Here is a 12,788-nt window from a genome sequence, read left to right as displayed (position 1 = left end):
TATGAAATCTCATACTGCTGTTCATTAACCCTCAATTGAGTAGAAAAATAACTGCAAGTGTCAAATTCCACCTTCAAATGTCAGCAAAGGGCAAGATTTGAGAAGTGTCTGCATCTTAGTCTCAACTTCACTATGTCTATTTAGTAAAAACACTCTCTATGTTACTACCCTGTAGACAGCATTACAGAGTTCAGTCCAAAAATCCATAGCATCAGGCAGTATTCATTTTATCATATTTAAAAAATGAATGAAAATCAAAACAGAATATAAACCATTTATTTTTTAACTAATGTCCTGTACAACTGTGTGTTGATAGCCATTTAACTGTCAGCAAAATAATAGCAAAAAATCTGATAAAATATATTCACAACAGTCTTTCAAATCTTGCATTACATTTGATTCCAAATACAAAAAAACACAAACACCCAAACCTCACCTGTATTTAGCTTACTTGGTTTGCATCTTGTATAGCTTGTACAGTTCATAACTGGATAAGTGTTGATGCATAAGGATGTAATTCGCCAGTGTTGATCACAATTTATATTAAAATAAATAAGCAAATATACTGAGATGATACAAACTGAGCAAACAGAATTCATCCCAATTATGCATGATCTGAGGGATTCAAGGAAGCAAAGTTAAGGTATGAAATTTCCAGATGAAAAGCGATCTAGAAACAATGTTCTCACCACCTTCTCTTTATCCTGATATTAACACTACTCTGATAATGTAACAAAATAAGATGCTTAAAGGTAACTGATTAAACTAGTAGGTAAAAAATAAATAAATAGTTCTTGATCTAAAATGTAGTAAGATGGATTTCCAGCTTTCGGATGTGTCACCAAAGCAGGGATTCTTCACGCTTAACATTAATCTTCAAAAAGTTAAGCACTAGGTTAGCTGTCTGTTCCCTGCCTGTTCAATGGAGATTCAGCGTATGCAAGATACTGATTTTAGAAGGATCCATCCATAATAAACTCTTCTTTTTTTTTTTTTTTTTTTTCTTTTTCATCTTTTTTCAGAATATAAAGACAAACGTCTATTTTCCTCTTTCATCAGGAGGGAGAGAGTAGAGATTGACATCTTAAAGCAGATGGTGAATGTTTATATAGCTCAGATAATGTGTGATGAACAGTGAAGATTTCTAAGGGTCTGTATCCCATAACAAGGGAATTTAAGGACCTATTTGTGTTTATCATTTTGTCCCATTAGGGTACAATTTAGTGTCCCACAGACCAACAGAACTGCTTCCTGTGTCTGATCAGCACAAAAATTAACCTCTCATACCAGACACCTGTATCCATCACTTGTGTTGTCCAATTTTGCAAGTAGGTTCAGTTGAGTTCCTTATCCTTATTATGGTGGTGTGGATACAGACCTCACAGATGTCGGCACTAAATCTGTTTGCTGAAAAAGCGCAGCTATCCTTAAACATACACAAAGTGCTGTTCATGCTGCGCTGGGATATGTGCTTTCTTTTAAACTTTTTGTCAGCCATGAGCTCTCTGAAACTGTGCCAGGACCCAGAGAACAAGAGGTCTGTCTCAAAAGGTGGTACTCATTTCCTGCCCTTTCTAGGAGGATCCTGAGACACATTTTTATGCTCTACAGTACATCCATGCAGAATAACTCCTTTTCAAGTCACTGTTTGGCTGGGGGTGATGCTGAGGACTCAGCAAGTTGGTTGTTCCCATGTTTCTCAAACCCAGGGCTTTACCAGGGACCAGTAGCTGTCACATATTATCACACTGCAGGTGTTGGCAACACTACTGTTGAGAAATTTTTCTTCAACAAACCTTGCTGTGCTATTAAGGCACCATTTTGTACTTGAAGGGCTTAAACATGAAGAAGAAAATGTTTCAGCTCTTCAGGGAGAAGAAGGCCAGTTATTTTCTGATGCTGCTTGTGCCCAAAGCACCTCCTGATGCACAAGCGACAGAGCTGCATCAAGGACAACGGCCCTAGAGAGAGACAGGAGACATGTTATGCATATGGCTTTATCTCCCCAAGGCCCACCATACACATGCAGCCCCCAGCACACTTGGTAGTGGAAATCCAGGCCTACATCCACCAAAAGATGTCAACCCACCATTTGGCTCAAGCCTCATCACTCTCTGTCATTACACACCCATAATAACCATTAACAGAATCATTCCTTCCCTTTTAACTTGCATGAGTGTTAAAGCGCTTGTGTTGTTTGTGAAGAGATGATTGATGCTTCCTTCAAAGTATTCACCCCACAGACCTTCATTGAGATCCAGAATTGCAGTCCACTGCTTGAAACTTATTTCATAACAGTGACAAACACATAGCAAAAGAAATGCTACATAATCCTTTATTTAAGCCTTTCTGATTAACCGGTCCCATGCTGATAAATACAAGCCATGCTGAAGAAACTAGTGCTATTTTCAACTCCTTTATTTAAGTATAATGACATTAAGGGCTTATTTGGGGGGCTTATCCTTTTCATGAAAGGGTAGATGCTGTGCAGTGCTTTTGATGGCAGAGCCTGCCACTGTTCAGACCCCAACATACCACTTTCACAGCCTGGTGCTGCACATGCAGTTGACCAGCACTGAGAGCAATGATGGTCTTCCAGGGGAAAGGGAGATGAGAAGGGCAGATCACAGAATCATAGAATGGCTTTGGTTGGAAGGAAACTTAAAGAGCAATGAGCTTCAGTCCCCCTGCCATAGGCAGGCTTGTAAATGCAAGCAAGCAGTGAGCACAAATGAAAGTTTGGATGCCAGGGCTGTGGAGGAGATGATAAGAAGAAAGTGTAGAAGGCAAGAGGGAGATGGCCAGTGTCAGTACCAGCAACCATGAGTGAGTGGATAAGATAGTGGTAAGCAGAGATGCTGAGGAGGAGAAACGAAGTGTGGTGAGGAGAGAATGCAGACTGCAGCACAAAAAAAGCAGATACAAGTAAGCTCTTTAAAACCACTCAGAAACCATACTTGGGTTGTTAGATAGCCCTATGCTGCACATTTGACCCTGTTGCAATGCCAGTGTGGCATGTGATGGTGTGCTCAGGGAGAGGGGAACAAGATTTGTGTGTTGGACCTATGAGACTCATAAGGAACTATGAGGCCTGTGAGGAGCTATGGGGCCCATTAGGAGATTCTGATCCCCATTTAAACAAGAGAATGCAATGTGCACACCCCTTTCCTAGGTAGCAAAAATTCAACAGCCACAGGAGTCAGACATCAGCTGACCATTAGATATCACCCTACTCAGGAAAAGACATGTTGGAGAACATCAGAAAAACACCACTCAGCTGCAAAATACCCTTCAGGCATTCATCATTTCTAACTTCAATTGCTGAATTTTGCTTAGCAAAGATCCTTTTTGCCCAAACCCTTAGCTCAGCCACAGCAGTTTTCATGACAGCTCCACAGGGTGTGCCTGGGATGTTTTTTTATCTCAAATAAACAGGACACATGTGGTGCCTCAGGAGTCACGAGGCTCATGCAGCAGGGATTTGAGACTGAAAAGATCACCACTCTGTGCACCAGAGATTAGGCTGGAAACCAAATGTCCGCTGCACATACATAATACGAACAGCACAGTTGTTTCCATGTTGTTATTTTCATGTTCCACAAAGGGCCTGATTCATCACTTTATTATTCCACCTTTACCTTGGTGTAAATCTGTTTATGACAATAACCATATCTACACTTAGTAGGATTGTGGGTCAGTAATTTGTTTAAAATAATGAAAACCCAGATTGTTTATTAGTTTGTGTAGTTTACTGACTAAATGAGAGCATCTAAAGAAGAACACAAGACTCTGACACTAAAGAATTTATTCTAATTTCCCTCAAGAACAGTAAGTGAAATGCATCTGCCTCATTCATCGAAGTGTTTGTAACCAATCAAACAACATAGACCGGCATGATTTCATTCACATGTTCTAAATAAGCACTTCCTAAGGGTTAGCCCTACAGCTTGATACTTTTGGATTATACAGTACGTAATTGGCCTTCCAAGAAAATCTAGTGTATATATACGTGTTCATTATATCATTCCTGTGTAGTTTTTCTTAATTCCCACAGAACAATGAATATAGTATCATTTTAAGGACACTTTTGCACCTATGCCAGGTTTTGTCCCCAGAATAAAAGTAAACAACAATCAACCAGGAGATCAGTGTTGTAATTTTTAACATATGGGGTGTTTTGCATGTGTCTAAAAGTTGGCATGCTATAAAAACTGAGGATCCTAGTCCCAGTATAGACCAGATAAACACAGCTCTCATCAGAGATGATTTTCTGTTCACATTTGTTGGCATGTTCCATACAATATTTCTGGCTTTATTCCCATCCCAGACTCAAGGGACTTTTTTTTACCCTAAGCTCTCTGTTGCATCACACTGAAAGCTCAATATGGATTCTCCCTAATGCAATATTCACAGACCTGTAGGTCAAAAGATAGGTAGTCATCACTGTTAGCACCACTATACTCTGACACAGAAGGAGACAGTGTCCAAATATCAGCAGATTGAGGTAGCCTTAGTTATTCTCTGTATTGTAGAACTAAGAGTACAAAATACTACAGGCTTGTGAGGTGCTTTGTATGATTTTTCCCGGTAGCATCCCAAGTGAAGAAAAAAAAACAAGTGCTAAGAGACACCTTCTTTCTGCAGGAAGAGTTGACCCAAAGGGCTGCCAGGTGGAACCAGCTCCATTGGCCTTTTGCCTTCAGCATTCTTTGCCCAAATGTCTGCTCCAAAATCAATCAGGAGCATCACCAGCTCTACACTGCAACTCCTGGTGGCCACATGCAGTGGGGACTCCAGGCCCTTGCCGCTGTTCACGTTTGCACCTGAATACAAAGAGATGACAAGGAGAAATGACTACACTAGAGTTTATTTCCATTTCCTTCTCTAGCTGCAATTTCTCTGAGCAATCCTTAAACACTGTAGCATTCACCTAGAGGTGAATTCCTGTCGTTTAGGTCTTGGTCCCATAATTTGTACTTGCTGTGAAGCAGTGGAGTTGTGAAAATGATCCCAAAGGAACAGTGCACAAGGAAGTCTTTTACCCACAGTCCAGCCCACAGACTTCTTGAAGTCTGACAAAAGAGTAGTTCCCTCTATGGATCTCATTTGCTCCCTATCCCAACTCACCATTCCTTTAAAGTGCATGCAAGATTTCAACCTGCTCCATACCGGAGGCTTAAGCTGATTTCCAGGTGCTTAGTTACCAAGTCTGCTCAGGAAAAAACATGAGGATGGAAAAGTTTTGAGGCCCTTAATTGTGGAGGATGTAAGCACTCTCTAATCCCCAAGTGCTCCTCAGCCTGTTATCCTGATCTAACATCTCACAAAACATGTGAACTGCAGAACCAATCTGAGACCATTTATGACATTTTTAAAGCACATATTCCTATACACAGAAGTCAGAAAAGACAAAAGGAAAAAAAACAGAAAATAATAGGCAAAAGTGAATTCTTAATCTGTATTTGATTTACTTAGAAAAGATTAAATCATGAATAATGCCATCTATATGTGTCTTTTTTTCAAGGGAGTTTGGTTGGTCCATCATTTTTCTATGAGCTATGTGGCTACATTTTGCTATGCAGCCCCTTTTGTTAGAAGGGATGAACTGCCATAGGTAAGAAATGGCCTTGTGTAATTATCCAAGTGGTTAGATTTGTAGCTGGGTTTATCTGAGAAAAAGCATACAGTGCTGAATGTTTTTTCTTCATGTTGGAAATGTTTCAGACATTTGATGAACTTTACAAGAATTAAAACATTCGCAAAAGAAGTATGCAAAAATTGTACAGTCATTTCTATTGAGTAAAGAGGGTTAAAGAAAAAAGGAAGCTTCTTGCTACTATCTTCATATAGCTACAGCAGCACAAATACATGGACGTTGGAGAAGATGGCATTGTTGTAGGCATCACTGGCAGCATGAAATCCAGGATGATCCACCACTTTGCTGGGAGCTGTAAAGCTCATTTCTTGGTCAAGAAGGCCCTGTTTACCCTGCTCCCCTCACTAACACAGGACTGACATTGAGAAAAGAAAACTTATCCAGGTTTCAGAGTAAGAATTCCTCTAAATCATTGCTGCAAAGAGAATCCAAAGACAGACATTAAAGGGAATGAAAATACATTATTCTTTATTTTTCCTTTTACCTGACTCAAGTAGCTTCCTGGAACAGTCCACTTGCTGGTTCTCACAAGCTACATAAAGCGGAGTACCCAGATGTTTGACGTTGTGATCTATATTCACCCCATGGGATATAAGGAGCTCAACACATTGCGCATGACCTTAAAAGGGATAAAGGCAGAGTCAACGTGCAGAGATAAGGCATTTTGCAACAGTCCAAATTCTCTGATGCAAAAGTGTAATTTGGCAAAGATTCACTGTTTTGCCAAGAGGTGATAGTGTAATACTTTGATCCATTCTCCTTACTCCAGTGTTTTCAATCAGAAAAACAAGAAACTGCAAATCCAATCTGAAAATACGCTAAAGCCCCTGCATTATATCTGACTTGTTACAGATCTCTATTGGAGATGAGATGAAACATGCTGAATTTCTCTTCTGCTTTTGAAGATGGCAAGACAACTCTCTTGGATCTCTGTGTAAAAGGCAGCTGATTTGGACAATGTATCCCTTTCCAAGTGTCACCACATGAACCCAGAGGCCCCGAGAGCAGCAATAAGTGGCCCTTGGTGAGCATCAGTGTTGGGAGCAACTGCAACAGTTGTAATGAGGGTTAGTAGGAAGGAACAATTCCTGGCCTACATCATGAAGATCTCCTTTACCTCTTTTCTCCACTTCCCCAGACTTCTAGCAAGATAAAAAACAACGCTGACACCCATGAGGTTACCTCTCTTAGCAGCTTCATGGATGGGAGATGCCAAGTCACAGGGCGGGTGCAGGTTGGCCCCATGTTGCAGCAGTAAATTCAAACAGGCCACACTGCCACTGACACAAGCACTGAACAAAGGAGTGTGCCAGTCAACAGTAACCCCATTCACCTGGGGGAAGAATAAAAACAACACTGGAACAGGTTGCCCAGAGAAGCTGTGGATGTCCCATCACTGGAGGTGTTCAAGGCCATGTTGGATGAGACTTTTGGCAACTTGGTCTGATAGGAAGTGTCCCAGCCCACAGCAGGGGGGTTGGAACTAAATGATCTTTAAGGTATCTTCCAACCCAAACCATTCTGTGATTCTATGATATAGCATTAAATCGTCATAATAAAACCTATTAACACTGGAGACAATATCTTGTCCATGATGCACTTACCTTAGCACCGTGCTTTAATAGGAAACTGGCACAAGCAGCATGACCGCCTAAGCAAGCCTCATGGAGAGGAGACACATGGTCTGCAGTAACAAGATTAACGTCACTCCCCTGATGAAAGAAAATATCATTACAGCCAACTACAAAACAAACAACAGTAGCAACAACCCACCACTCATCTATAATGATTCTTACAGTTTTATTTAATCAGTTTTCTCAACTGCTAGGTAAGCAATGAAAGAGTCTGTGGTGCTTCAGCTGGAACAGATACTGGCACATCGTGCCAGAGGTCATGCCTTTTCCACATCACTAATCTATACAGAAAGCTGTGGTCAGCAAAGTGTCCAACAGAACAATGCAGTCATCCTTCTAAGCATTTTGCTTTATTTTACCTCTACTACACCACAGCTAACAAACTCTGAAATAAAAGGATTTAAAAATATTTTAATAGTTCTCGACAGGGTCATGATTTCTCTCTTGTTTACGTGTCTGCTCGTGTCTTCTGACCTCCAGTCTGCGACTGTTTGAATGGAACAAACTTAGAAGTACTCTTGATATATACATTTGATATACTTTCTTTAGATTATGGCACTTTTTGAACAAAAACTGGCCCCCTCATTAGAAACCACTGAATTGACTCTACCACAGGATATCTTGTATCAGTCTTCATGATCTAGAAGCTTAAGATGGAAGAGTTTCCAATAACACTTCTCTATCCTCCACTGGCTAAATCTAATAATTTTGAGGGAATGATTCAGTGAAGTTCAAAAATTTCTTCTCCACAGCTGTGACCTTCTTTGGGAGGAGCAGGGCCTTCAAGCACTTCAAAGAGCACAAGAAACAGATGTCTGGGTGCCTGAACTGGAGCCTCAACTGGAGTCTTGTCTGCATCTGGAGCTGCCCCCACCAAAGGCACCAAGTGCTGGTCATGGGCACAGGAGCTGCAGAAAGAGCCCTGCAGCTGACCACAGGGGTAACAGTTAAAGTCTTGTTACCTGCAACCCAAGATGAAGGTCTTCAGCTTAACATGCAGAGTTTGTGAGGAAAGAAGTGTAGAAAAAAATACGTTACACAAAGACTTCACTGCATTTTGGTCTACATGATCTCCTACCCTGGATATTTCAGAGTAAGACACAGACTGCATTCAGCAACCGAATTAACCCAGTAGAGATCATTCTGACTTGGTAGAGGGATACCTGGTTGATGAGCTTCTTCAGAGCAAGCAGACGCCCGTGGATAGATGCATCATGTAAAGGAGACCAGTCTGAAACGAAGTCTGCATAAAGAGAAAGACAGGAGAATGTCTAACAGTTCCATGGACTGTTTCATCAGTGTACTTTACTTCAACTGTGTAACCCAGTAATCCTCTCCTCTAATTTATTACTTGAACCACCAAGCTTTTCTTGGAGAGGCTGCAGGGTGGAGAGAAAAAAACAGGATGGGTTCACTCTGGGTGTGTTTTGAATTCATCCCCTGTTAGTGCTGAGCAGCTGTGTTCCCATTCAGAGGACAAGAGAATGATTTACAGAACACCACCTTGTTCTGACTGAGCTTGTCTCTCAGTTTGAATTATTTCCAGTGCCTTTGTTTTCACAAGCTCATTAGGCTTGAACAATTAGCTCAAAAGGAGCATGTTTTGGAAAGGGTACAGCTGCTCAATCATTCACCCCTGCTCAGAGGTGGGCTCAGTTCAACAATGTGTAACTAGAGACAGTACCAAAGTACAAGGAGACAAATTGTACTACCTGTTGATTTTGTGTCTCAGTTTTCAGTCTAGTGTCAGCCTCTGCAGTGGTGCATTTTAAATAATAGCTTATTCTCAGTGCTGTGGAAGCCATAAAAAGCAAATACAGATGGAAGCTCAAGGGAAGGGCCTGCATTAGAATTTAGTTTTCATGCTTGAACATTTAGTGAAGAAAAGAAGGCACACAGTTTTAGGTGAAGTAGATTTGGTGAAAAAACACTGTATTTACAGTAAGGTGGTTTGTTTGTTTTTTAAGAAAGAGATGTGATTTCACCCTAAGGACTTATGGACTGCATGATCTCTTGCTGCTCTGCCTCTCTGGGCCACGGCAAAAGAGTAAGAGCAAGAGGACTTGCAAATGATCTTCTCTCTGATGCTGAAGAAAATGAGACTCCTCAGCAGTATGGGAACACCTACCACAACCCCGAGACCTACTTGTGTTTCAGCACATGATCCCTCCATTTCTCCAAGGGACAGTGCAGGAGGTGGGATACCCAGTGAATGGTAGTAAGAACACAGGCCCAGGTCATGAAGGAAGTAATTTTACTTAGGTATGTCATAAAGAAAGTATTCCTATAACTGTGTTAAAAACACTAATATCCTAAGTGCCTGTATAAAACAAACATACACAAAAAAGAATCACATTTTCTCTCATTGGGACTTATGCAAAAGATGACATAAGGGCACTTTGGCAGATGGTTCAGGAAGCAAAAAGAAAAAGTTTTGCATCAGAACCAGAATTCTAACTCCTACTTTGAAGTAAACTTGATATTTCAGAACCAATGTTCATAAAAATACCACATGCCAAAAATAATTTCTGGAAATGAGTCAGCGTAGTTCTGGTTGAATGAAGGAGGTATGGGAGGGAGCCTTTATGATTAAATTTGGTAACAAACCTGTTAAGTCATGTCAAGAGCTTTTATGAAAGATTTATTTGACAGGCAAAAACATTATGTGATGCATTTAACAGGACATACCTTTCCTCAATTTGCAGCTTAATATAAAGGTCTGAGGAAATACTTTACACTTTACACATGCAGCCCTTATCCATCCAACTCAGTGTTTTCTTCAGGAAAAAACAAGTTTCCATTAAGACTCCAAACCAGATCATAGAGATCTGTGGAATGACCACTAACTTCTAATTTCATAAATTCTTAACAGTGAATTAGAAGAGTGATCAGTGTCAGTGGAAAATAAAAGGGGTATATGCAAGGATGTCCTAACCTGGTTGGGCATCCTGTACTAGGCAGGACTGGGTCCTTTATCTTAAATAGAAGTGGAGGCCTAAGACAGATTTAAGATCATCTTAGGTAAATTGTGAATAAAGGGTGAAAGGTCCTGTTGACTGCATGGCACAGTAGATACAGTATCAGTAATATAAATGATCCCTATTATTACCATATACAGGCACCTGATTAAAGCCTAAATAACTGCCATTGCTAACTAGCCCTAGACTTCTTAAATTCTCTAACAGTGACATTTGAGAAAGCTCTTCAAATACTTTGCTGTCAGAGCAGTCCATGGAGAAGAAAGGCCAGTGTACACAGTTGGCACAGTTGCATTCACTGCACATATGGCCACAGCAGAGCAGATTTCTGTCTCCCAGAATATGTACAATTGCTCTCTCATGGAAAAATGAGACTGTTAATCCATATTTGAAATTTGCCTGCACCTTGATCCACAATTATGCTCTGTCAGGCCTCATGGCTTTCAGCATCCAAAACCCACTGACTTTTTGTGGCTTGGGGCCATCCAGCTCCCCTTTCACTGCTGAAAACTGCAGCCAGCCCAGAGGTTACATGAAACCTCTGGTCCTACTTGACACTGCATCCACCTGGCAGGGCAGGTATAGAGGGAGCCTTATACCAGTAACTGCATGAACAACCAAGCTTTGACTGCTGCCTGTGGATATCCTTACAGCACATTTCTAGAGGAGCATTCATTCTGTGGTAGAGGCTGAAAACATTTTTCCAGTCTCTGATCATGGAGAGGGTGCCACACGCTCAGTGACTCCCTAGGCTGCTTTCCTTTCGTGGTAGCCTTACACAGTGTAGCTCACAAGGGGCTCTGAAATCCTTTCAGCTGAAGCATGCTCTTGCATACACATTTACATTTACATAAGCCTATGGCATTATGTATAACAATACTATGAGTGGTATTTTTCATATTTAAAGGCTTTCACCTAACACCCGTGATATATGTAGCCAAATACATTCCCACTGCAAGCCACCAGCAGAGCTTATTGGCTCTGCTAAGAGCCAGGCAGGAGCAAGAGGAACATACTGAGCTCCAGCGCCCAACAGACCAAGCCACCCATGTTGCCTGTAGGCTTTCTCCCTCCCAGGCTCCATTTTGGCAGAGCTCATGGCCCATGTGAATTGGGTTTGGTTCACACTGTTGTAATGACGTCGCTTTCCCTTCACTCCCACCCTAGCCTCAGTGCATGCATACACATGCACACACACGAGGAGCAGCAGGCAACACAGCCAACACACTGCTCATATTTAAGCTGTAGTTTGCCTCTGTTTAGTTTTCAGTGTCTCTTTGTTCTATGTGTTAAGGATAGAAGTGTTCTCAATAGCCCTGGAAAGAAGGACACTATGAAGTCATATTATCTTAATTTCCCTCCATAATCCCACTTCACTGACCATGAACTGAAGGAATGGTGTCTCAGAAAATGGGGGTGCAGGGAACATCATTAGCTAAGCTGCTGTGTAGAGATAAATTCTTTCTCCTTGGTTGGTCACTGTGTTGTATTTTCAATGGCTCTGGGCCAGCCAACAGAGCAACAGTCAGAGTGAGGGCATTTATTTAAATAACTTCACCACTGACTACAACAGTGTTGGTCACAGCTGATCACCAGGCCATAGATATTGTGGAAGAACCTGTATGGGCAAGTGGCTGTGTCTGGGCAAGGGCGGTTGGTCCTGCTGACCAGAAAGAATAAGAAAGTTAAAAAGAAAAAAAGAAGAAAAAAAAACAACAAAGTAGAAGCGGGTACAAGGAATAAAAAAGAGAAAGAAATAAAAAGCAGATAAAAATACAGAGGAAGTAAAGAAAAAGAAAAGAGGAACTGAGCCAGCGCTGAGCTGGCACCAATCGAAGTTCAACACACTGTCACACTGCAATCTCTTTTCCAGTTTGCTGTAGTTCAGTTACTGCATTTGTTTCTGCTTGCATGAACTGCACTACAGAATGTGACAGCTTTTCTGTGATGCACCAGGAAAAAAAATAAAAGATAAAGAAGAAAGAAAGAAAAAAAACACCACAAGAGAAACCAGCATCGAGCTTATTAACATCCCTCTGGGAGTGCAAATGCACGGGGACGTGGCTGCGGATCTGCACTGAAGTGTAACTTCGATAGAAGCTCGCCTTTGCAGCCTGACTCTGCCCGCTTCTGTTGCCAGCAGACGTGAGGACAGAGGCAGGAGCCTTACTCACCCCTCATCAGCACCTCTGATGGAGTCGTTTCAGGCACCTGGCCTCCTGCTCCTTGCGACTTGCTGCCGTTTTGATTCATTCCCTCCTCATCCATCTCAGCCCCGTCTGTCCAGTGTCTGTTTTCTCACTTCACGGTAACTCTAAGGAGTTTATATTCCATCGTTCACGGCGAGCCCCCTCGTGCAGGAGCGATCTGCCCAGCAGCTGAGCGCAAAGGAGCCGACCGCAGGCTGAGACTCGGTACTACACCGCTTTGTGCAGAAACTTAAGTACCTGGGCTGGGAGTTAGGGAAACACCTCCCTGGCCGTGCTGGTAAGCAGCCAGCGATCAGGCAGACCACACCGC

The 12,788-nt window shown here is 41.8% G+C and overlaps 1 protein-coding gene across 1 annotated transcript; it reads right to left on the bottom strand.

The window, feature by feature from the left end:
* Nucleotides 1-260: 260 nt before the first annotated feature.
* Nucleotides 261-12,684, bottom strand: ASB9 (ankyrin repeat and SOCS box containing 9). The gene is made up of 7 exons (XM_015886661.3): nucleotides 12,443-12,684; nucleotides 8,454-8,533; nucleotides 7,261-7,368; nucleotides 6,839-6,989; nucleotides 6,141-6,275; nucleotides 4,632-4,823; nucleotides 261-1,961 (listed from the first exon to the last, which is right to left on the bottom strand). Exons 1-7 carry the CDS (start codon nucleotides 12,534-12,536, stop codon nucleotides 1,837-1,839), a joined length of 885 nt encoding a protein of 294 aa, XP_015742147.2. The 5' UTR covers nucleotides 12,537-12,684; the 3' UTR covers nucleotides 261-1,836.
* Between the last annotated feature and the right edge of the window lie 104 nt (nucleotides 12,685-12,788).

The sequence above is a fragment of the Coturnix japonica genome, chromosome 1, assembly GCF_054131305.1.
Source record: "Coturnix japonica strain WE chromosome 1, WE-NBRP24, whole genome shotgun sequence".
Classification (NCBI taxonomy): domain Eukaryota; kingdom Metazoa; phylum Chordata; class Aves; order Galliformes; family Phasianidae; genus Coturnix; species Coturnix japonica.
The sequence above is the reverse complement of the archived record's forward strand: the minus strand, read 5'-3'. Positions and strand labels throughout refer to the sequence as shown.

Bases quoted from the DNA above. Each gene is read 5' to 3' on its own strand.
- ASB9 (XM_015886661.3), bottom strand. From the start codon at position 12,536: ATGGATGAGGAGGGAATGAATCAAAACGGCAGCAAGTCGCAAGGAGCA. The intron at 8,534-12,442 runs GTGAGTAAGGCT...CTCTTTATGCAG, and splicing joins ATCAGAGGTGCTGATGAGGG to ACTTCGTTTCAGACTGGTCT. The intron at 6,276-6,838 runs GTAACCTCATGG...ATCCCTTTTAAG, and splicing joins CCATGAAGCTGCTAAGAGAG to GTCATGCGCAATGTGTTGAG.